At 36.6% G+C, this 26,579-nt stretch overlaps 1 protein-coding gene across 3 annotated transcripts in view; it reads left to right on the forward strand.

The window, feature by feature from the left end:
- LOC124593678 (obscurin) overlaps positions 1–26,579 on the forward strand; it is a 688,571-nt gene that overhangs the window by 458,644 nt on the left and 203,348 nt on the right. For all 3 annotated transcript variants that reach the window (XM_047131972.1, XM_047131974.1, XM_047131973.1), the window contains 3 exons: positions 3,020–3,128; positions 9,914–10,031; positions 15,695–15,870. In XM_047131972.1, coding sequence (XP_046987928.1) covers positions 3,020–3,128; positions 9,914–10,031; positions 15,695–15,870 — 403 coding nt within the window. The remainder of the gene's footprint in view (positions 1–3,019; positions 3,129–9,913; positions 10,032–15,694; positions 15,871–26,579) is intronic.

Raw genomic sequence — 26,579 nt, forward strand, 5'->3', positions numbered from 1 at the left:
GCATAATCCGTAGGTAGCAGTCATCCACTGCAGTAGTAGCCCTTGGGCAGCCTGAGCGAGGCATGTCATTGACACTTCCTGTCTCTCTGTATCTCCTCAATGTCCGAACAACATCACTTTGGTTCACTCCGAGATGCCTGGACACTTCCATTGTTGAGAGATCTACCTGGTACAAAGTAACAATACAGACACGGTTGAACCACAGTACTGATCGTCTAGGCATGGTTGAACTAAAGACAACATGAGCCGTACACCTCCTTCCTGGTGGAATGACTTTAACTGATTGGCCATTGGGCCCCCTCCGTCTAATAGGTGCTACTCATGCATGGTTTGTTACATCTTTGGTCGGATTTAGTGACATCTCTGAACAATCAAAGAGACTGTGTCTGTGATACAGTATCCACAGTCAACATCTATCTTCAGGAGTTCTGGGAACTGGGGTGATCCAAAATTTTTTTGATGTGTGTAGGTGGAGTAGTGATGTCACCATGCTCTTACAGTGACTTATATTCTCCTGTGGGGTAACAGCACTGAAAGATGACTCCAAACTTGGAGAGTGTGGACCCATATATATGCATTTGTACTATAGCTACAATGCTAAAATAAACTACAAACTGTTGCAGTGGTCATGAGGCTCCAAAAATAACAGTAAAAGCTGAGGGTATAGTTTAGAATAGAATTTGAGTTTCTGTTTTTGAAATATTATTCTGTTAAAGTTTGTGTTTTAGAACAGAAATTGGATTAGTTTTATTGAAATGCCTGCCTGTTTATGTGATGCACTATGTATGGGCTTACTGGGTTTTGGATTGTTATTTGCAGATTAACCACTTCTAAATAATCTCACATGTGACATCTTTTCGATGTGAGCATCTACAGTGGGTGGTGTACTTTTTAATCCTTACTTTTTGACTTCTACATCCCCTGCTTACTATACATCCCCTGCTTACTAAAAAATGCTTTGAGCTAGTTTGGAAACAGAAAAACAGTGTATGTTCTCAGATGACTAAAGAGTAATGTTTGTGGCAAGCAAAGAATTAAATCAAGTCTTGAACTGAACATATTGCTTCACTTGTACAGTTCACCATTTATACAGAATCATCTCATTGATCAGTGTGATGAAGCAAGCTACACATTGTTTTCTTTGAATGCCTTCATGCAGTTGTTTTCCACATACCACAGCTGTGATACGGTTCATGACTGAAACATCCTGGTAAATGAAAACTGTACATCAGACCACAGCTCAAAATGAGAACTTTCCCTTTGCTGGGTAAGTGTTCTGCCAACTGAGCTACCCAAGAATGACTCACAACCTATTCTTGCAGAGGTTCTGATAGAATTAAAGTTGTGAGGAGGATTGTCATTCATTCTTAGGTAGCTCAGTTGGCAGAATGCTTGCCTGCAAAAGGCATAGATCCCAGTTTTGATTTGCCCAGACATTTCATATCAGTTCATGCTCCACTGTATGCTGAAAAATTCATTCTGGAAATTCATGACTATTGTAATAACCACTCAAGCCCATCCATGTTAAGCTCATTTCATTGATACACAAAGTCAATATTAATCTTCTGCACTTTCGAAAGTGTGACACTTCATAACTCACATCCCCAGTCACAAGCTATAGAATTTAGTCACTCATCTAACATTTGCCATACCACTTCAGTGCATAGATTCCCAACTTACAGTTAGTTGAACATTTTCCGCTGTTCGCTATTTTCCTAGTGTTTACAAAGGTATGTTGTGTGCATGTTTGTGAATTACAACACTTGTATCAAGTCTCGTGTTGATTGGCAGAAAAATTAATTAAGTTTATGCCATGATGCTGTTCCATTACCTTGTGAGGCAACACCTCTGACACTCATTGTGGTCCATCACCAACTCCCAAGATCCCTTTTCTCCACTTCTGTCTGCCATGCCACGAGGCCCTTCAGCTGTTGGCTGTTGCTTTCACTGCCTCTGGCATGCTTCTAACTTTTTTTTTCAGTAGGTATTGTTCTATGCTATCTAAATAATCTTGGCATATGTTATACAAATAATTTGTATAATTTAACAGTCTCTTTTTAATTTACTTTTTAGTTCAATTCTTCCAAATCATTTTTCTATTCCTTGTAAGCTTTACATTCAAATTTCCAGTTGCCCTACTCACTGCCTCCACCAAAAGTGGGCTCTGTGAAACATTCCACCACTTGGACATCCCACCAAAGCCACAACAAAGATTGGCTTATGTATTACCACCTTGCACAATTGTTAGTCATGAAAACAAAATTCAGTAAAATTTTAATAACATCCTAAATGAAACATGATTGTTGCAACTTTAGACAAAAACTGTTAAGAAGATCTGCAACCACGTAGCTAGTAAATGGTAATACACTCGTCTTGATTACCAAAATAAATTTATTTATCATTTCGTGGCACCTTTTGGGAGAGCTTCTTCAGATCTATTAAAATCAAGGTTGTTAACGTATCAAATCAGTTGGTAGTGTGTGTCATCTGAACAGTATTACCGAAGTGCGCATGCACGCGCGCACGCACGCGCGCGCGCGCGCGTGTGTGTGCGTGTGTGTGTGTGTGTGTGTGTGTGTGTGTTTTGCAGCACTGTTACCTGTCACTATCATAGGGCACTTCTGTTTAACTTGCTCGTAATTCAGTATTTTAACTGTATTGGTCTATGATGGTAGCAGGCAGCAATACTGCGAAAGGATGGCCCACTAGCAAATGACAGATAAGTGTGTCAACTGTCTTAATAAATTGTACAGAAAGATATAAAAATATTAGTATCATGCATTACATTGCAAATTGGAGCCATAGTTCTATCATGGTTTGGTTTTCTACCATTTTGGAGGATTTCCAAAAACATTAGAGTAGGTTAAAATACAGTTAAAGTAACTTTGAACACGAAAAAACTGAATTACATTACACAAACCTATCACCATCAGTATAAAGCACCATTGATAGTGCATTCCAGGATTTCTTCATTTTTTACAATTTCTTCATGATTGCATTTGTCTTGTTTCTCCTGCAGCGGAGCCTCCATCCCTTGTTAAAAATCTTGAAGATCGTTCAGTTAAAGACTACGAAGAAGTTGAATATAGAGTCAGAGTGAATGGTGTACCAAAACCAAAGATAACGTGGTAAGTATCTGCAAAATCAAGTTTATAGTCTTAAGAAGTTGATGATGGACTATGCAATAAGAAGCTTTGTCCTTAAAATTTATATTAATGTTGCACTGATCTTACTACTAACATAGATCACAAAGGTGTGCAATACATTCTCCACCATAATTGGCTTTCCTATTTTTGTTCGCATTTGCTTAAAAATGATTGTAGCTTCTTTGCTTTCAGCTGAAAAGAAATGTAGCTTCGCTTTCTACATATTGTGCTTCTTTACATGGGATATGACTTCCTGGTTTTCTCTGTAGCTACTGAAGAAGTAAACTTCAGTCTGACTGATGAAGATTCAACACATTTGTTAAACTATTCATTTTGATGAGACCAACTTTTCACTTACCTTCACTCATGTTTTATTACTTTCTATTGATAGTAAAGTTACTTAGCTTTCTACTACAAGAACAGTAAGGTTACTTAGCTTTTTCCCACAAGAATAATGGTATTGTCCATATATGTAATGTTGACTATCTGTGTGACATTAATTTCAGTAATGTTAGTTGTATGGTTAAATGGGTATGCTGAGAACTTTACAGTTACTTGGATAAAATGTAATGAGCTGATATGATGATATTGTGTTATAATGTCAAACAGTCCTGAGCAAGCAGCCATTTAACATTCTGACAGTTTGGTTTTTCTCACATTTCCAAAACATTTAGGTATTTTCATGTTTAACAGACTTTAGGATATTTAAAGTGGAAATGAAGGATGTTCTAAAACTCTGTTCTATAATATTGATTTTTTTAAAATAATTTATGTAAAACACATCACAGGATGTTACAGAGCAGAAAATTTTATTGCATTAAGTCAACTCATTCCTTTAGCATTAACTTTTCTGGATCTTCTGTTTCATTAAAACTTGTGAGTTTTAAACACAGAAAATGATTCTCTGTATATCATTATTTGCTCTGTCTAAATTCTTTCATTGTCTGGGGTCACATAAATCATAGCCTAGTAATTTACTATCCTGATTTTTCTTTCTTTATAAACAGCTCACCCAATGGTGACCCAGTACCAAGGTGAAACCAATAATGGAACAGTTTGTGCAATCTGAGGCTCAGAAATATAATAAAAGAATTTTGTTGCAATGTGGTCACTGTGTGTCCAATTGGTGGTACACTTCGTTCTGCAACTGCACTTGTACTTACAGTATTCTTGTTATTACTAATGCCTTAAGTGGCATATTGTGTTGGCATAGTCCATATCAATTCAGACAGGCTAGGAAACAATCTTACCTTCATAGTCTTGGATGATATTGAATCTAGCATATGTTAAAATGAAGGACCAAGTAAGGAACAAGTACTTTTTTGTTTTCTCCAAAAAAAATTCTACTCCGAGATACAGCCCTCCAAAGATTGCACTGTGCATACCATTTTGAAGATGCGAATTTTGGAAAAAAATTTAAAATGCTGTACCTTTAGAACAGTTCAAGATATTTTTTTTTTGTTTTTTTTATTTAAAAGATAATTGCTTTATGATTACAAAGAAATCCTCCATTTGGACTTATCTGTCAAAGTTCTTTTACTATAGCACTCTGAACTTTTTTATAATTTATGATAAAAAATTTTTAAAAAAAATGTCAATCCATAAAATTTTGATTTTTTTTCTGTTGATTAGTACCATATAGTTCTACATTCCCTGAAAAGAAGAGCTTTCACTTTTAGGTTTAACAGGTTTTATAAACAATTGAAATTTTTGCCATATATAAAATCTGTTTTATTACCACATTATCACATAAAAGGCACGTAAAAATCAAAACCTAGCCTATTTCAAATCATTTTAGTTTTGAAAGATGAGTAAGAGACCCATTTTTCAAGCATTTTAAATGGTTCCAAAAGTATGTGAAAGGTCCAAAGACTTAAAGGTTTCAATTTACACAACTTCTGTGCTCTCTGTTTTGTACTGAAATTAGCCATTCAGTGAAGTAAAAATGTGTTCCACTGCTTCATTATCTTCCTTTGATATAGAGTGATGCCTTCCTGTTGACCAACAGGAACTGGAGCACTTACAGTCTTCAAAACATTGTGAACAGGAAGTGAGCACTGATGGCTTTGTTGCTGTCCTTCAGCTGGAAACCTATATCCAGCACCTGGTCCCTGTGGTAGCATAAAGTTCACTGCAATTTCATTTAACTCATAACTGTTATCTATAATCTCTGCAATGCACCAGTCAGTCATACACGCATGCCACAAACATCCCCCTTTTCAAGTTGTGAATCTGAATATTATCCTGCTGTTTCTGAGGTGTTGGCCAAACGAACAAAATTTCTTCTTTCTTGCTCTTTAAAGTGCATGTAATATGAGTTCGCCCATCACTTTGAGTCCAAAAATGTGTCTTCTGAATGCCCTCACAGGAGTAGTTGTTTGGACCATTCTTCTCTTTTCTGCTCACTGAATTCTTCTACTTTCTCTTCAAACAAAAGAATGAGGGCTGTGGATGTGTAACTTTCATGACTCTCATAAAATCCCCAGCATTCTGAATCGCAGCTGTATTTGGTCTGGAAAGATTATGTTTTGTAGCATGGTGTTTCAGCAGGCCTCCTACACCAACACAAGGCTCCTTCCCGTGACCAGTAGCACTGTATATCCATTCAGTTGGCACTAGTGACTTGCTCAATTCAAACATCTGGTAACAATTTTTAAAATGAGCAGGGGCACCATCAGAAATAATGATGGTCTTCTCTGCCCCTGTTTGCAGTTGAAGAATTTTGCACATTGCTAGCAAAGCATGTGCTGAGTCATGTCCCGTGTCATCACTTATAACTGCAACACTTGTGATCTTATTTTGAAAATATGTCACTCTTGTAAAATTTGAAACCTAGTCATTACTCCAATGATGCCCTTGTACTTCTTGTGGGACAATTACAGACCAGTTCTCAGCAAATCACAGTGAAGCACTAAACATAGTTCTTCGGTCTGTATACACCGTATCACTTGTGCAATGTGTTGTTGTTGCAATTTATTCAGATGTTGGTGTTATTGCTTTCACTGACCGTTTACCAAGTTCATCAATGAAACTGTTAAAGGTAACAGTTTTCATAATTAGTTTATTTTCCTCCCATGTCATGTATATAATTTCTGCAGAGTTATTTGCTACATCTTCCAGGCCAAATGTCTGCAAAGACAGTCCTCCCTTTCCAGGGCAGTCACCATATTCTTGAAACAAACAAGTCTCTCGCTTTATGTCACAGACTACTAATGACTTCACACGACCAATGGAGGTTTCATATGTTGCATGCTACAGTAAGTTCTTCAAAGTTACCATGCAAAGTTCAAAATTCATGCAGTAGACACATAAAGAGACATCTCTAGGTGGGTGTGGAACTATCCACTTAGGTCGTAGTGTATAAAATTTTGATCTTCCAATATGTGAAGTTGTATACCGTAGTTGCTCTTACAAATTGCAAAAGTTTCTTTAATGCTTGAGTCATGTACCTCTTCACTTTCACAAATTTTTGACCTTCAACTGTTACAGTTATAGTGTCTTTTTTGTTGACACTCTGGTGAGAACAGTCCCATTTATCTTCCAGATGAAATGACTGTGATATTTGAACTTGAGCTGCTTCTACAGGATGGCCATAATAGGGATCTGGTCTTCCAAAGACTCCTTTAACAGACCTCACATTTCTTAATTTGTCTACTATGTACTTTGATAGTGATGGAGCATGGTTCAAAATTGTTTTCTTTGAAAATTTCTGTGGAATAATAGTTAAATCTTGCACCTTTTCACTGCACAGTATTCAGCAGCTGAGTTAATATTTGTGAAAAATTCCTGGCAAGAGGTGTGAGAATACTTTGGTTCATTTCCTCTGAAGATGTAATTTTTACTTTGCAAGTTTAGTCAGTTTTGCTATAGTGTATTCATCCATAGCTTTAGTAATTTCTCTGCACTTTCTTGATGCATAGATATTATGACTGGACTTCACTGACTGTGGTTTCTTAACAGGACTAACACCTACCTCTGTAGTTGACTGATTCAAGGTATTTAATTCTTCCTCTATTGATGCAAAATCTGCATCATTTGCACCAAGGAACGCTTCACCTTGTTCAGATACTATCATTGTGGTTATTCTGTCAAAACATATAGAACACAAAAGTCATCACTGGAAACAGTTTTACTTTGAAACAGCATCTTCAAATAAGAACAGTCATTCCCAACCTGAACAAAGTCTGTTTTTTTGTTTGTCTTATATATCACTCTGTTATGGATATGCAAATAGTCAGCACACTTCACTCTCCTGTGGCCCCAGTCAGAAGACATTCCAAACAGTCCTTTTCACAAAACACTCTGCAACTGTGTCAACTGGCAAATGCCTCACAAGAACACAGAACTCACTCGGTGTTCTCAGATTTCTTAGAAGCCTCTTCAGTAAACAAATTAGCACTGAACAAGTACTATACAGAAACCTGCAATGAACAACCATGACAAAGAAACTGAGAAGAAACTACAACAAAGTGTAAGAAATATCTGCAACAATGAAAGTGAAAAGAAATAACTGTAACAAAGAAAGTGATAAGAAATGACAGCAACAAACACAATAGAAATAAACATTATAACAAATAAATGAGTAAGAAACAACTTCAGTGAAAACATACATTACCACTGAAAGTTAAAAAAAAATTATTTTTTTAAATAAAAAAAAATGTAAAAGTGGAAGCTCTCCTTTACAGAGAATATAGTACTACATGGTACTAATTAACAGATAATAATCTAACTTTTCTGGATTGGCATCCTGAAAAAAAAATTCTGTAAATTATAAAAAAAAAGTGACAGTAAAAGAACTTTGAAAGATTTGTCCAAATGGAGGCTACCATTGTAATGATGAAGCAATTATCTTTCAAATAAAAAAAACTCTAACAAAATATCTAGAACTGTTACAGTTATACAGCATTTAATTCACATCTTCAAAATGGTGTTCGCTGTGTCATCTTTGGAGGCCTGTATCTCGGGGCAGGAATTTTTTTAGAGAAAACAAAAAAATATGTGTTACTCCCGAATTTTAACATATGCTAAATTCAATAACATCCGAGACTATGAAGCAACCTCTCTGCCTGAAGTGATACAGATTATACCAGTTGAAGCATTCACCTCTTCATGAGAAAGAAGAGTTTATGTGAGACTATTGTACGTATATTTACTTTTCCCTCTGCAATGAAGATATGCTCTTAATAATTTTCATGCTTTTGATCACTGGTAGCTAACTTATGCCAGTCTTTGTTTCTAATTAATTATTCTCATTACCTAACACTTTGATTCTTAGCCTTCTTACTTCTTTCTTCAGGACTTCATTAATTTTTTTATTTAATGAAACAGCTGCTGTGTTAAACTAAGAATTAAAGTGTTTTCTTTACGGTGGAGAAGTGATTTGCGATACCTTCCATAAATTTTGTTGTTATTTTTTTTTCAGCATAATTAAGAAAACAGATGGCCTCTCATGTATATTTCAGAATACACGTGATTTATCTGTATAATGTTGCAGTTGTGAGACACTCGGCATATTTCCAATCACTATTTTTGTAATCAAAGCTATAAAATACTAATATTGGTTAGTCCTGTTTGTTGTTCGAAACCAATATTAACTGATTCACATTCTGGATTTTGAACATGCTGCTGAGACTTTGTATGGTTTGCATAAGCTGCTTCATTTGAATGATAGGAAAGTTCCTTTATAAGGCAATAAATAGTTAGCCCTTTCTCCTACCCAGATATTGTTCTTTTGTATGTGACAACCCTTGTTAAAAGCTAACACAACAAGAGATTCCCTCCTTTCTGTGCAAGTACTCTGGAACAGTCATAAAAAAGCAAGTTTCAGCTTTTTCAGTTGTTATACTATCGCTAACTAATCTTCTAAAACCCATTGTCTAATTTTTTCTGGAAAATGAAACCACATATCCCTTTCAGCATGTGTGGCATTTATTCTCCAACAAATTAAAAATAGTATTCTCTCAAGCCACATTCAAATTGCCTGTTATAATAGTCCTGTGCAACGTATCTCTTTATAATGCATATTTTCAAACTTCTTGAGATAGCAATATTTTTAATCAGTTGATGATTCACAGTGTATTGTTCTATAGACATATCTTGCAAATGAGCACATATCAACAGATGCGTGGAGATCGCAATTCTGGCTCTTCCTGTGCACACTTTAGTTACATCCATTATTTTGCCATTGGCACAATTCCACAGCAAACTGGCATGTACTATAGTTCTTCTGCTGAGGAAGCAATGAACTGGTATTCAGAGAAACCATTGTATTAGGAATTATGTTATATCAAAGTGCCACATCCTACCACTAATTTCCTCCAGCAGCTAATAGGATTTTGGAATATTATACTGAAGTACATAGTGTGGGCCCATAATCTGTTAGCAGAGAATTTTACAGGTGGTATCTGATTGGAACAGACATTTATTGCTCAGATGTTAACAAGATAAAACTATTACATGAAAATTCTATTTCAAATTATAACATTGAGTAAAAAAAAAAAAAAAAAAACACCAAGTGCTCATAGTTACACCAAAGCAACCAAAAAGACACTTTAACAAAAGATTTTAAACTCTCAGAATTTAAAAGTGATTTGTCTACTTTTAGATTGTGTCAGAACTTTTGAAGATTTTTTAAAAAAATGCTAAATACTGATTTTTTTGCTGCACATATTACAACAAAAATTGCCCTACACTTGTAAGTTAAACTTTATATACATAATCTTCTCTCTTACAGCTGTGTTTTCATGTATAAGTTACTTGTGTTCCAGGTACAAAGATGGAAAGGAACTGCAAAGTGGTGAACATATTGTGATAGAAACAGATTCAGAGGCTTTGGTAGTAAGCAGTCTCAGTATTCAGCATTTTCAGGAATCTGATGTTGGTGTGGTAAGTTAATATGCTTCAGCATCTTTTTGTTAGAACCAGGTCTTTTTTCATATCTCTATATACATTGCATGTGACTCCAGAAACTTACAACACTTAAAATGTTTCTGGAAAACTGATTTGGAGCATGTCTGTTACATTGTTTTTATACAGTACACATTGTTGCTACAACTGGAAAATGAATTACATAACGTGTAACAAGAAATCTAAATTTGTCTAAACAGTTGATGCCCTCACACTAAATCATTACAGGGGCACTTCGTTAAGAGACATTGTCTCCACTTAAAGATTTTGCTATAATCTACCTACTCTTTTTTTAACTTATTCATGGAGCTACTCAACTTGGGCCAATCATAATGCCTGAGGAGAGAACAAGCTCAACATTTGTTCTTGAGGAAGTCTTTCTCAAGTCACTCTCAATACTGTACAGATGATTTATTTATTAACTTGATTTATAGATTTTTCCAAAGCTTTATCTTGCTGTCCTGCAAAATTTCCTTCTTGTGGCTTAGGCTTGAATCATTCTGGCCTCATTACATGTTCCTGTGGTACTATGTCAGGCAACAGATGATGCCCAATGTAAATTTTACCCAGGAAACTATTGGGTCCAGAAGCCAGCACGCTTATGTGTGTTTGTCACGAACATAATAGTAATCATAGCAGCTGATAACACAAGTGTCGTCTCTTGCTTGACATAGGCCCTGTGTTGTTTTCAATATGTATGTTGTTGTGTTCTGTTCTGTGTGTCAAGTGGTGTGGTCTAATTTTGTGTACATGTGCAGTTCATTAAATTGTATGATTTTAGGCACATAACATATGATTACACATCAAATTACACCACACGCACGGTGAAGTGACAACACTACTTATCACAGACAAATTACACGGTCTCTTTTAAAATGGAAATATTATTCGAAGGTTTGATGCCCGCAATATGAAACACATAAAGAGCAGTGTGAAGCACCATAATAAGACATATGTTAACAAAATATCTCAGGTTCTTTTTGCATTGCAGTTTCATAGAAACTAATATGTGGGTTCACGTAGAGAAATATTATTGTGTGGTACATTTATCACTGATCATTTCAGGGTAAGTTAATTTCTGTGAATTCATGTAACTGAGACAAAAGAGCTGCTATGCGGCAACCACAAGAATTTAATGGAAACTGCTTCTCATCTTTGCATATAAATTAAAATGATGATGAAGTTAGCAATGTAATTAAAATGCAAACTTTGTAAATTATTTTCACAGCTCTGTGCCCTTTAATATTGGCAATATTCAAATAAAATATTGTGGTCATGCAAATGGCTGACAACAATAAATTATAACCTCATGCTGTATTGCATGTTCTGATACTCTGGAAAAATAAGTCATTAGTTTCGTAACATATAGTGATGCTAAATATACATGAATAAACATTTTAAGAGCAAAGAAACACATTATTTAACCAAAGTGCAATATAGGTACACTTACAATGTCTCTCACGTCTATCCTCATCCAAGATCAAGACCAGAATAAGTAATTGCATAAAATCATTTGGCTGTTTCACAGTTATTAATATTTTTAACATACAACAAAGAATAAGATACATAATAAAGCAATATCCTTTTTAAATACAATTAAGTTGAATGATAAATATTTTTCCTGTACATTTTTACATGTGTCTTTCAAGAATCATGAAAGATTTAATTCATTGCTCTGTTCATAATTATATATGAATATTGTTCTCCCCAGGGCAAACAGTCCAGTGGCCTCCAGGGATCATTGGCCCACAAATGCACATCATTTTTGTGGACAGTAATTACACTATTACTGGGTCTGCACTGTCACAATTGACCACCTTGTTCACACTTGTGAAAGAAACACTTTACGTTAGTTTGAGTTCATGATTACAATATGTATCAGCTCCTTCTCAGAACACTCATGAGTGTTAAAAGTTTTTAGGTATCAGATGACATTATGGGCACTATATTCTTGACTTTTGGCGAACTTGTACATTACAATTACTGAAAAAAGTCTGGCAAATTTACATTCCCTGGAAAGATATTGACTGACTCCTCCATTCCAGTTAAAGGCAATGGGAAAAACCAGATGCTCCTAAAAACCAAGCCCAGAGTATTAAGACTGTTACCAAGTCCTTTACGGATTACGTTGCTCCACTTACAAAGAATGTGGTTAGAAATCAAAATTATTGTGTTATGATTATGAAATTCACAAAAATGTATTTATTTAATTGGATAGATAAACAATCTGTTCACCAAGCGGTGGCAGAACACACATATAAAAGACGGCTATTATTGGCAACCATTTGGAACCAGTGGCTCTGTGTTCAGGCAGAAGTGTTGGAGGGGAAGAAAGAGGGGTGAAGGTTTTATCCATCCAATTAAATAATTTTTGACAAAAACATATTTGCTACATAAAGGACATTACGGCATTCGTTTGAAAGATTGTTTTTTGTATATCGGAAACATGAATTAATTCAAAAGTCTTTGCCAAAAAAAGGTTTGATAAACAGTTCATGCTGATAATGTTTGCAGAAGTACAAAGTTTTCACAGTCTTAGTTTGTGAATACATAACTAATTCTTCATTAGTTGCGTTGGTGGTGGCAATGTGGGTGTGGTACACTGCAACAGAAGTCCATGGTTCAACATGTGGTTGGTTGGTGCAGTGCATTGGCTCAAGGTCAGGTGCACGCCTCCCTCGGCAATCAGCTGTTGCATCTGGCTCCACCCCACAGGCGGTCAGCTGGTCTGGTCCTGCAGGCTTACTTTGTTACCATGATGATTACCGCGAGTACATGAAATAGCACCAAATACAGGATTAATGTGATACAGCAATGGCAGTTTAGCTGTAAAGAAGCTTTGTTAGTTTGCATTCATTCCACATTTATCCTTGTATGTGAATGTTCTTGTATGTAATATGAAGCTATATGTCAGTCCAGTTTTTGAACATATTTTAGTTGTAGGCACTCATTGTTTTCAAGAACCTACATAAAGCATCACTTTTTATTGTGGCACAGCATTTCTAACATCCCGCATCGTCTGTAGGCATTGTGATGAGTATTCATCACAGGCTTGTCGGGTTGCAGTGCTTTTAGTTTTCATGGTTGGTGCACCTGGCATTACAGCATTCAGGTGCATTATTTTTATCTGATACTGTCTGCCTCGTGAGTAAACATATCTCATTTCCACTCACGTGACACAGTGCCTGTCTCTTTTTCATAATGAACAATTCTAAGGATACATGCATGTGAGGTGAAGCATTACTCAACTGAATAATTGAACTCACTGATAATTAAATCAGTCACTTGATTTCTGTGATTACACAGATTTTGTCTGTTTTTGCACACACAGTGCAGCACTCAAATAGAGCATTCTTGCCTTTAAAGCACAATTTATATTCACAAATTCATACTTAAAATGTCTTTCACATTATTCAGTCAGTACAGTGTACATGATGAAAAGGAAGCACTATAAGTACATAATTTTCTGTAGTTCATGAGCTTATACACAAAATGTGACTTACATTTACATGTTACAGTTTTCATTTATAATGGTTTGAGCTTTCGTTACTTATGATCACATCAGAAGTAACATAGCATCCCTTCATGCAGAAAACTTGACCATTTGGTCTGATTCATTAAGCAAAATACTGTCACATACAGGACTTGGTTGCATCATGCCAAGCTTTATTGTAATGTGCAGAAAGCTCTCATATGTAAATGAACAGTTAAGAACATACGCATAAAGCATATAAATTTCCACAAGCAGAACATGACTCATCCTGGATGAGACATAATTATAAGCAAAGTGAAAATCAGAACAGCCTGATTAGTAAGTCAAACTCATAAAAGCAAAAAATTCCCATGTAGCATGTTATAGTTGCTTACGGAGGGCTCATTTTGCTTAAAATTGTTAATATGATTACCATACCATTGTGACTCCTATGTCAAAAACATTGAAATTTCTGGGGCTTTAGTTACCACCTCAAAGTCAAGCAAAACATTCATTACATACATACAATTACAAACATAGGAAAAAATTAAAACTGCTGACATACATACATACATGGTGCTAGCAAATGGAAGGGGGCCGCTCTGCATCACTCAGGGCAGGAAGTTTGATGAGGACTGACTACACGGTCTCTTTCAGTAGTGTCCCCTGCTGTTGCTGCAGTTGTGATGAGACAATAGTTGTCGAGTCTGTTTGGTCAGACTGTCAAACCTATCTGCAAGGTAATTATAATCTGAGTTAGTTATCACTGATAACAAAGTACTATTGCTTGGTGCTGCCACTGTATTGATCAAAGTCAGCATCATTGTGTCTTGTATCCTATAGGCCAGATCAGAGGTAGCATCTAATGGCATTTCCATCTGACACACTATTGCAGCCTTCACTTGGGCTGGAAGATGGCTGCTGCACAATGTACACAGTAAGGTATCAGATGCAGTGCCTGTGTCTACTTTACTGCATAAGTGCCTGAGATATTGTGACAGTTTTCTGTCACCAACATTTTCTTGCATTAGGACTTGGCATAAATGCCCTCCTTGTTAGGTGAAAACCCTGCAAATTAATTTCGCCTTGAGTTTGTCACAGGTATCTCACCCAGGAGATGCAGTTATATCTTTGGCTTCAGCTACGTAATGATGACCTGGCTAACCACAAGGCAGATTTGACTGAGTAGTGTCATGAAAGCTTACCTCTACCTGTATGAGTCATAAGACAGGTTTATGAAGCCAGAATAAGGCAGTTGCACAGTGAGTCATAATACTGATAATACTGTAACATCTGGTCTGTCTGTCATTTTGTGAGTATTCTTTATTCAGTCTTGAAAGTTAGACCTGCTTCTTTTGATTATGTAGACTGATCACATAGGCTGAGATCATGTTTGGGCCACCAATGTCAGCACAACTAGGTGTTAGCAACCCAAACAACTGTAACTGTGCATATGATATTCTGAGGCAATTGTATGAAATATTAACTCCAGTGTACCAGGAACAAATAACATTTATCAGCTAATAACACAGAAAAGATACTTGCGAATACTTGAGACTGGTTAGTGCTAGAGAAGAGCTTGAAAAATCTGTCTATAATCATCAAAAAATTACTGTCCTCTGTAACATTCTTGAAACTTCACACTGCTCACAGTGAACAAACCAAAATCCAGCACCTCTGGCAGCTGGAGCATGATCTCTTTGATAGTTACACATAAACACAGTCGCCGACAGTGACTGATGATCTTTGTCGCTACAATACCATGATAAAAAGATATTTAGTAATTTGAGTAGTCTTATTTGTTTAGTATTGATTTAGTATGTAATCAAATACATACTTAGGCCAATTTTAACAAGAAATGTTTATTTTTGAGTATCTTACTCTGTGGTTTAACAACAGTGGAATTCTTGGATGGAATAACATGTGAAATAATGCAACGGTAACCGCTCACCAATAGCTGAGCAACAGAACAATATTTATACTGGCTTTTGAGCTCTTGTTCTTTCTTAAGTTGACATGTACACACACAACTGCACAGATTCCCAAATGCACATGCCTGTGCATCTCACTAATTTTAAAACATTTCATTGTTATGTAATGAACTGTTCAGTTTCAAACATTGTTTTCTGTTATGTTGTTCTGTCTATAAAGCATATACTTAATTTTTCAGTACAAAGTGAAAGCTGCAAACCTTGTTGGAGAAGCAGAAAGCAGCTCCAAACTTTCAATGACACAGCTACCACCATCATTTGCTCGTCCTCTTGATAGAGCTGCTGAAGTGGATGAGGGAGATATTCTAGACTTGAAGTGCAAACTTGATGGTAGTCCAATTCCAACTGTCCAGTGGTGAGTATCATTAGAAATTATACACAGAATGGTTGCTGCATAAAGTAACTACGTTAATTTTGAATTTAAGTAACTCTTTACACACTTTGATTTAGTAATTACTACATATTGGTTCAAATAGCTCTAAGCACTATGGGACTTAACATCTGAGGTCATCAGTCCCCTAGACTTAGAATTACTTATACCTAACTAACCTAAGGACATCACACACATCCATGCCCAAGGCAGGATTCCAACCTGCGACCGTAGCAGCAGCGCGGTTCTGGACTGAAGTGCCTAGAACCGCTCGGCCACAGCGGCCGGCAACTACATATGTACAATACAATAATACTTACTTTCTCTAAATTGAATTTATCAATTAATCAGTAAGAACATGGAATAGAGGGACTGTTGTAGGACATATGCAATATAAATTTATCTGTCCTATGTATTATCTTAAACTTTGCTTGTGTCTGTGTTCTTATTTTCTTCCATATGATATAGTTCATTTAATTATGATAATTTAGCAGATGAAATTAGAAAAGCTAGGTTACAGCTTCAATGCAACATGAAAAAATAGTTGCTGCTCTCACCCACTGTTGAAATATGTCACAACAACATTTTTAATAATGGGAGTAACTATTTATGCTATTTATATAATAGAAGGAAACATTCCACGTGGGAAAAATTATATATAAAAACAAAGATGAGGTGACTTACCGAACGAAAGCGCTGGCACAAATGTGTGTATGTGTGTATGTTTGTGTTTGTTTGTGTGTCTATCGACCTGCCAGCGCTTTCGTTCGGTAAGTCACCTCATCTTTGTTTTTATATATATTTATGCTATTTAGTTGATTTGCAGTACTATTTGAAAATATAGGTGTTTCACTGATTTGTCTAGCTCCATTAAACAAATGTGGTTAGTTGTAACACATGGATCAGTACTGAGCACAGTACATGGAACTGTCTTGTAGGATTAAGTCTAAGAAGCAAATCAGTTTACTATTCAGCCAAAGATGCTTTACTAAAAGACCATGTATTTAATATATTCTATCACTTAATAGTAATACTTCAGAAAATAAATATTTAAGTACTAATGCGCCTCTCTGCTTAATAATCAGTTGTAGTTACAATACTTTAAATACTCTGCTGTTATTGTCTCTCAATACTTCTCTAGTACAACTTCTTGGCAAAACATCATACTAACACTTATTTGTTTCATTTGCAACTATTACTCATTCAGTAATTACATACTGAATTACTTAAACACAATAACTAGTACCATAGAATAAGGATATATGTGGAGTGAGCATTCAGCTCTGCAGGAAAAGAACTGTTTTCACTAACATGCATCGACCTCAACACTCATGTAATCATGGTGTGGCATAAGCGTTGCCTGTAAGTGCTCTTCAGTTTCTGAATGTGAATTCACTGATTAGTCAGAACATTATGACCACTGACCTGCTATCAATATAAATGTGTGCAGGTGATAGCAGTGTCAGTTGGTGAGGAACAATTGCTAATGAGATACACACATGGTGCATGTAGTATCAGTGAGCATACTTTCCATGTGTAGAATGGGGAAGTTATCGATCTATCTGAGTGTGAACAAGGGCAGTGATGGCACGAGCATTTTGGAAACTGCATGACTTGTCAGGTGTTTGAGGAGTATCTTCAACACTTGGTGGAACCAAAGTGAAACCATGTCCAGACATCGTGGGCTGGCTATCCCTCATTACAGACGTCAGACGTCATAAGCTGGGCAGACCGGTAAAACAAGACAGGTGGGAAACTGTGGTGGAACTAACATCAGTCTTTAAAGTTTGGCAGAGTACTTGTCTGAACACACAGTGCACCAAACACTCCTAATGGTGGCCTCCATAGCTGATGACCCATGCATGTACCAATGTTAACACCACAACAACAGCAACTATGACTGAAATGGGCCTGTGACCATTAGATTAGATTAGATTAATTATTCATTCCATAGACCTATAAAAGAGGGAATCCTCCTGGGTGTGGAACATGTCAGATAAACAGATTACAAAAATGTAATTAGAAAAACTTGATTTTCATTAATTTTAATGATACTCAGTCAATAAACAATAAAATTATGTACATGAATTAAATTTAAAGTTCTAATATTTACAGGTTTAGTACTTACATCTGCTTTCATTAAGTCCATCATTCAGATATTTGCTAGTTTCTTGACTATTACAACCAAGTATTGTCAAAAATTAAATTATTCATTCCAGTGATCCTCAGTTAAGAACAGTCAGATCATGTACAAGATTTAAAATTAAACTTCCACTATTTACAGACTTAAGACTTACATCTGCTCTCCATACACCCAACATTCACACAGTATGTAGTTACTTGGCTGTTACAACCAAGCGTTGTCAGAAATTAAAGTATAATAAATTTTCATTAAAATGATCTACTGCACTTGTGGAGAAACGCATGGATGGCACTGAACTACAGAGACAGGCCAGCAGCAGCTCCATTATGCTGTGGGGACCATTTACGTGGGCTTCCATGGGCTTCCAAGGCACCATGACAGCTAAGGAGTATCATACAGTGGTTGCAGACCATGTACACCCCTTCGTGATGACAATGTTTCCCAACAGCAGTGATATTTTTCAGCAAGATAAACTGCCATGTCACAAGATCAGGAGTGTGATGGAGTGGTTTGAGGAACACATTGGTGACTTCCAATTGATGTGCTGGCCCCCCAAATCAGAGATTTGAACCCGATCGAAAACATCTGGGATGCGGTTCAATGTGGCGTCAGAGCTCATTGCCCTTCTCCCTGGAATTTATGGGACTTAGGTGTCCTGTGTGTGCATATGTGGTGGCAACTTCCACTAGCAAACTAACAAGGCCTCACTGCTTCCATGCCATGACGCATCGCCACTGTTAACCATGCTGAAGATGGACATACCAAGTATTAGCTAGGTGATTATAATGTTCTGGCTGATCAGTGTAAAGGCCTCATTGCTTCCATGCCATGATGCATCGCCACTGTTAACCATGCCGGAGGTGGACGTACCAGGTATAAGCTAGGTCATCATAACGTTCTGGCTGATCAGTGTATATCACTAGTACAGACAGATCCTGCTCAGAAGTACCTTCTATTTTGTACCTATGGGTCATTGGCATCTTAATAATTCACATTTGATATTTGTAATGGACTAAGTGTTGTGCATTTAAGAGATAAATGCAAGAACATTTTGCTTGTTTGTGACAAGTGTCCCAGGTCAGAGTTTACAAGTGTCACTATTTTTTTGTTATAAGAAAGGAAGGGAGAGCCAATTACTCTTAGATTTGCACTACACTTTATCATATTAGTGTGCATCTATTTTGATCAGTTATGCTGCAGCAGCATTTTTAAACACTATCTTTATTTGTCCTGAAAACATCAACTTTGGAGTTATGATGTTCAGCAAATTACTCCGTTTTTACTCTCTATGTGTTTTTACATCTTTAGTTGGTTGGTTGGTTGTTTTTGGGGAAGGAGACCAGACAGCGTGGTCATCGGTCTCATCGGATTAGGGAAGGATGGGGAAGGAAGTCGGCCGTGCCCTTTCAGAGGAACCATCCCAGCATTTGCCTGGAGTGATTTAGGGAAATCATGGAAAACCTAAATCGGGATGGCCGGACGCGGGATTGAACCGTCGTCCTCCCGAACGCGAGTCCAGTGTCTAGCCACTGCGCCACCTCGCTCGGTCATCTTTAGTCTTCCTTCAGTCATAGGGAAACTAAAATGTTAATGGTATATATTCCTTCTCCGTGCCATAGGCACCAGTACTACATTTCCCTATTGTGACTACTTTAAAAGAAGCACAGTGGTTTGGATACCACTATAACCTGGAGGTTCAGACTCATGTTATTTTTACCTGCAGTAAAAATTATTGAAAATGTGTATACGTTCAACAGATTGACTGGTACACAATGCCACACTACAGAATTGATCTAGCTTTTGTCTCTTAAATCTGTGGCCATGTGGTCACATAAGTTAGCCTTATGGTTTTAGCTCTTTATTACACCATGTCTCATTATTAATCTGCACATAAAGTTGCTCATATTAGTATGATAACTGGACTGAGAACCTTGTGGCACAATATTAACTTATGATAAATATCTTATCCTCCTTTGACAAATTTTAAATTGCATCAGTAGTAGCAACAATTCAGCTCAGTTGCTGTTACTAATAAGCACTTATGTGAAAACAGAGTAAATATGTGGAATATTAATGTTCGTGTCATAGTGCAAAATGCAACAACAGTGTCATACTAGCATCACATGCATGTTTCCATTTGATGTTGGATGTCAGTCACGTACTCCGTATACTGTGCTTAGAACCTTTGATCATTGTTGTCAGTCCTGCAGACATCAATGCTGAACACTCTGAATTTATATTTATATTCACATCCGATCATACTGATTTTGGTTTTTCATATTTCTCCAGGCAAATGCCAGGAAGAGTCCTTCGAAAGAACATGGCCAATTTCCTTCCCCATCCTTGCAAAAATCTGAGCTTATGATAATGAACTCATTGTCATTAAACCCTATCTTCCTTTTTCCTTCCACTCCAAAGATTTGATTAAATCTGTATCAAACCAGAAATCGAACACAGGTCCTTGGCTTTCATTAGCATTTTTCCCAGGGGACACATTTATCCGTTTATTTATTGTTTCAGCCTCTGTGTCAGGAAACAGGATTATAAAATGTATTGTATATTCTTAACTTTTTAAAAGGAGAGAAACAATATAAAATAACACAATGTTGAAAATAACCATAAAATAAACAAACAAAATAAGAAATTGCGTAATCTTACAAAAATTGATGTAATGTATGAAAGGGGAAGTTGTCATGGTATTTCTGCTGAAATGATGTTTACATTGCATGTAACAGTTTGCCATAACAAGCAGACTTAAAAGTACTTATACAGGAATGATATTTTCAACATTAAGTATATCCCCAAATAATGAAAGGGATGAATTCTTCTATTTTACAAGAATATCTGGATAAACCACCATGAAACAAAAGATATGTTACAATAACGGAAATGTGAACATAGTCTCTGAGATATAATGTAAATATCTTAACTATTCTGACTTGTTACAATGCTGTAGTCACATTTAAATAAATTATTTACCGACCAGAACAACACTAAACTCACAGTCTTGCATTGATCATGTTGTTACAGGTTATAATGGAGAAGAATTTGTGGTAAGACATATAGAAAACTGTCCCTTGAACCATAGAGCTCTCTCTATCCATAGAGATTAACACAAATCACAAAATAGTTCCATGTAGTGGCATACTCACTCATAAAGGAAAAATTTACCATTATAGGCTTTAGGAGCACTTTGCACACAGAGACTGGCTGCAGGCACACAAATCATACGGTATTAATAAAAAATGGGACCGTTTTTATGAAATATTTAACCAGAGTCTTAATTGGGCATGTTTAGTAGTACAAAAATCTAAGAACATCAGATTACACAAAGAATCCTAAAATTCCTCCAGAAACCCACAGTTTAAAGGAACATATTGTCACACTGCAACCACACTTAAGTACAGATCTGTAATTAGGGTCATCACTGAAGTACAACACTTAACACTGAAAGCAAGTTTATTACGAAGACTAACATACAGCCAGAACAGAACTGATTTCCTGGATGGAGAGTACTGCTATTTATACATACATCAAGTATTCCAGAGTACAAAAACATCACAAACATAAGAAGTTTCAAGAAACTTCCAGAAATTATAAATAATAAATAATAAATAACAAATTATTGATGGTGGTCAGGTCTGAACTGTCAAAACACAGCACACCAGACAGTGACACTAACCCGTTCACCATACTGCATGCACCACAGCTTGTGGAATTGCTCCTTCTCCTGGAAAACAGTGATCTGCTCTTTCTTAAGTTCTCATTGGAGTTGCTTGCAGCATCCTGGCTCTAGATCTTGTCAGTGGTCATTTGTATGACAGTGCTAGCGGATCTTCGCAGTCTGATCATATTGTCACATCCTCTTCACTATGGTTTGCATTGAAGATGACCCCTCCCATCAGAGATTCACAGTCATTGAACTGGTCTTTGGTTTTGTTGATTGAGCAGCCCACATCATTGATCTGCACCTCAGGTCTGTAATAGGGCTTCGTAGGGAGAACATGAATGAATGCTTAACTTCTTAAGTGATGTCCAACAAGTGTTGAAGGGTACAATATGGCCCACAGAGCACTTTAGTAACTTTTCCATTAGTCCCACTTTCTGCACAGGTGCAAAAATCCGTACCAAGTCTCCCATAATGTATCTCACTAGCTGGCACTTGGTGTTATAGTGCTCTCAGTCTTGCTCCTGGGCTTCAGGATCCATATATGAGCCAGATGTCTTGCTACTTTGATTCTGGCAATGACGTGTTTCAAAGTCATCCTGAGTATCATCTGTCTGAAAAACCAGTAGTGTATTCATTTTCATTTCAACCCCTTGACCATGGAGCTGGAAGAAGAGAGTGAGGTATATAATGTCTTGCATCCCTGTGTTGGATGAAAATGTCACAACAGGCAGTATTATATCCCAGTCTCTCTGTTTTATATCTACGTACATTGAGAGAATAGCTGCCAGTGTCTTATTAATGCATTTTGTGAGGCCATCCTTCTGTGGGTGGTAGGCAGCTGTCATCCTGTGAGTAGATTGCAACACGAAATTAGCTTTGATACCACTCCTGACTCAAAAACTTTCCCATAATACAAAAGAGCCACCAAGTGAGGTACACAGGTATATTTCTTCCATATAGAGTACTTATTTAAGAGTAAATAGTGCTAAATTTAAGTTTATTTTGTTTTGTATACTTGCTGTAGTGTCTGTTCTTGTTACACAACTGTATATGTAACATTCTTATTGTGCTTTTTCTCAAAATAAAACTCTTGTTTGAAATTTTGCATGATATGAACATTGAAAATTTGTTTAAATTTTCTTAATAGCATAAATTTCATTGAAACAAGGCAGCTGATTCATATTTCTTACTAGTCTGATAGCTGTGATCTAGGCCTAAATTTTCCAAGTTATAAATGGTTAGAAACGTAAACAGACCATATTGGTAACACAAATTCTCCAAAAACAAAATGACTACCAATCCATTATTCTGTCACTGTAACTCTGAATCAGCACCAAAACAATAGCAACAGCCCAGAACACTTTTATGTCATTTTTTTTTTTTTTACCTATGGCTAATCTTGTATTTCTGACAAACTTGATACATCCTGTAATGTTAAACTTATTATTCCATTCAAAGCTATGATTTAGATATGTGAGAGTTGTTATAGGATAGTATGTACTGGAATTTGTTGCCAGTCTTGCAGGAAATATTTTCACAGGGGGAGAGGTGGCAGGGGGAGGGGGGTGTCATTCAGGGCAGCTATAGGAAACAAGTAAGGAATAAATCAGGATCAAGTGAGAAAGAGGGGAGGAGGTAGTTGGAACCTGGGAGTTGGTAGGAAGATAAGGAGAAAGAGAACATGGTCTGATATTTTTATTGTCAACACTAAAAATAAGTATATACCACTGCCGTGGTTAAGTGGAGAAAAGCCTCACATAGGACTAGGAGCAGGAAATGAGCAGCACATTCCAAGTGAGATCAGGAAGCCAAGGAATGTGCATAGTATTAGGAAGAAGAAGGTGCTGCTCCTAGGTAGTAGCCATGAGCGATGTGTAGGTTCCCAATTACAGGAAAACTTAAGTACAGCGTACCAGGTCAACAGTATTTTCAAGTCAAATGCCGGACTAAGTCAAGTGATAGAGGACTTAGTGTATTTTTCAAAACAGGACCATTTAATATAGTGGGTGGGGCAGGAAACAGCTTTAATGGGGGTGGGACATATGACATAGGAGGTGACCTGGACAAGATAGCTTCCCTGACTCATGGCACCATTGTGCACTTTGTTGAGCTGTTTCAGAGTCATGATCAGCCACATCTTAATAGAATTGTGAGGTGAACTGATATGGGGTTAGAGATGGCACTAATGGCAACTGGCTTTGCACATGTTGCTGTGCCACCTGTTGGGACTGTCAGTAGGTGGAGTCTCTCTAGGCAAGGCCTAAACCTAAACAGGACTGAAAAGGAAGATTGGTACAGTCGATTCATGAAAGTATCAGGGATGGATCTAGGGCCAGGCATGTTCAAAAACCTGTTGTCAAGGGTGGGAGAAGTAGGTTTCTATGGGACAAACCCAGACAATGGGATCCCCTGTCTAAAGGATATCTTCAGCTGTTTAAAAAATTCTGAAACAATCACTCATAAGATAGATTCTAACATACCAATTTACACATATACTACATGTCATATAGAAAAAGAAACCATCAGAAAAAGTGTCGTGAGACATTTGACAGACTTAGCAGTCTGTCACCAAAATATGCAATCAATAAAAAATAAAATACAGCAACTTAAAGTTGAGCTCTAATCTTTGAACTGCACAGTAGTTTGTGTCACTGAGCGTTGGAATATAGACATAGAAATCCAACATGTAGTATTATCGCTATATGAAACAGCACACTCTTACTGTAATACTACTTCAAAGGATAGAAGAAAATGCACTTATATCAGAAAAGGAACGCAGTTCAAATCAGTACATGACCTTAGTTCAGTAATTGAAGACAAACACTATGAAATACTAACTGTTGAGATAACAGGGCATGATATCACCAAGAAATTAATCAGTTTGTGTGTGTATCAGTCTCCCAGTATAAATAAACAGAAGTTCTAGATAAAGTGTCAAGTACAAAAACCAACATAATTTTGAGTGGAGACATGGAAATAAGCATAAATATCACAAATGAAGTAATAGCACACTCAAAAGTATCCTTCAGAGTTTTGGCATACTCAATAGTGCAACAAGTGTTACTACAATTATTGCATCAGTAATTGACCATGTGACCACATCTGTAGACAGGGAAAAGTGTGATGTAACTGTGAAAGGTCTTGGGCTGTCAGATCATTTCTGGAAAATAATAACAGTAAAATTGCATATGGAAAAATTCCCTAATCTGCAGGACTACAAAAGACATTTATCAGAAATCAAAATGGAAGATTTTTCAAAACAGTTACCAAACTACAGCTGGGATGAAGTGTTTAGATGTAAATTTGAAATTTTCTAAATTATGTGCCTTATTAATGTTGAGTTTTGAAAATATGTTTCCGGAAGTACCACATCAGTATCAATGTCACACAAAAGATGTGGATAACAGCAAATAATAAGAAGTCCTCCTGAACCATTAAGTATCTCAGATTCTTAACATTCTTTAAACTGAACTTTTGAAATACTTTTCCAAAAGTATTCATATCAGAAGCAATGTCTCACCAAAACAAGTGGATGACAGAAGGTATTAAGAAGTCCTCCTGTACCCTCAAGTACTGCAGTTCCATAAAAGAGAGTCATAATTAGCCAGAGTTCTTAATTTCTGTCATAGGTACAAAAAGATTTATAGGAAGGTACTAATTGCTGCAAAAAAAGTCTTTTAATGAAAAACTAATACACAATGCAGAGAATAAAAGTAAAGCAGTCAGGGATGTCATAAATAAGAAAATGGGGAGAGAGAAACAAAGGCATAATAACATACTCATACGGGAAGGGGGATAAAGTAGTAAATCATCCACACCACCTGGCAAAAAATATGACACCTGTAAATTATTATGCACTAAATACAACAGTGTTACTATCAACCACAGAGCATGAAGTCAATAAAACTGTCAAAAACTAAAAAAAATGAAAAGTCACAATGCTTAAATAAAGTACCAGTGTGCATACTGAAGCAATGCATAGATAGTATACGAGCTTCCTTAACAAACATAATAAAATGAATTCTTCAAGTCAGAGAAATTTCCAGATTAATGAATTACTTGAATAAATGCAAATTTTTAACTGAATCACAGCATGGTTTCCAAGGTGGTAGAAATATTGAGTCAGCCATAGTAGAATTAACAAAAGCAGTACTTGATGCTCTTCACAAAGATGGGTGTGTCACAGGCATATTTTTAGATCTTTGTAAGACTGTGTACGATCAACAGGATTCATCTCCTAGCAGTAGACAAATGTATTCAAATATATTTCAGTGACATTTTAGCAGTCTGTGCGTGTGTGTGTGTGTGTGTGTGTGTGTGTGTGTGTGTTTGCTTGCTTCATCCTGATATCATTTCATGTCATTGTGTAGCCATTAACTTCATCCTCATTGGTTTATTCATTTTATTTCAAGACATTTAAATCATTTTGTGCTTACATTATGTTTGTTGATTGTGTATTACCATTAGACTACATTGTGTTGTTTGTAAGACTGTATCCAGTTCAGTCACAGATCTACAATAATTGCAGAGTGCTTGATACAACATAGATGCCCTCATGTACAACTTCTATCAGAAAATTAGGCTTTGTTGACATGTCTGAGTAACTATCATATATGGACATGTTATTTACCTACAAGAAAATTGTCACTGATGTATTGGTACCACTATACTACTTTGCATCTTTCAGTTTTCATTGTTGTCTTAAAGGCACAATGTAGCGGTATAGGCACATCTATGTGTTTGTGCGCGCATGCGCACTTGCACGTGTGGGGGAGGGGAGGGGGGGTGCGTGTGCACGTGTGAACACGTGCTCCAGTTTGTCAAAGGATATGTCCTAAAGCTAGCAATTTCTCCTTTTGTGTGTGTCTATTGATGACTCAA

This window comes from Schistocerca americana, chromosome 2, assembly GCF_021461395.2.
Source record: "Schistocerca americana isolate TAMUIC-IGC-003095 chromosome 2, iqSchAmer2.1, whole genome shotgun sequence".
Classification (NCBI taxonomy): domain Eukaryota; kingdom Metazoa; phylum Arthropoda; class Insecta; order Orthoptera; family Acrididae; genus Schistocerca; species Schistocerca americana.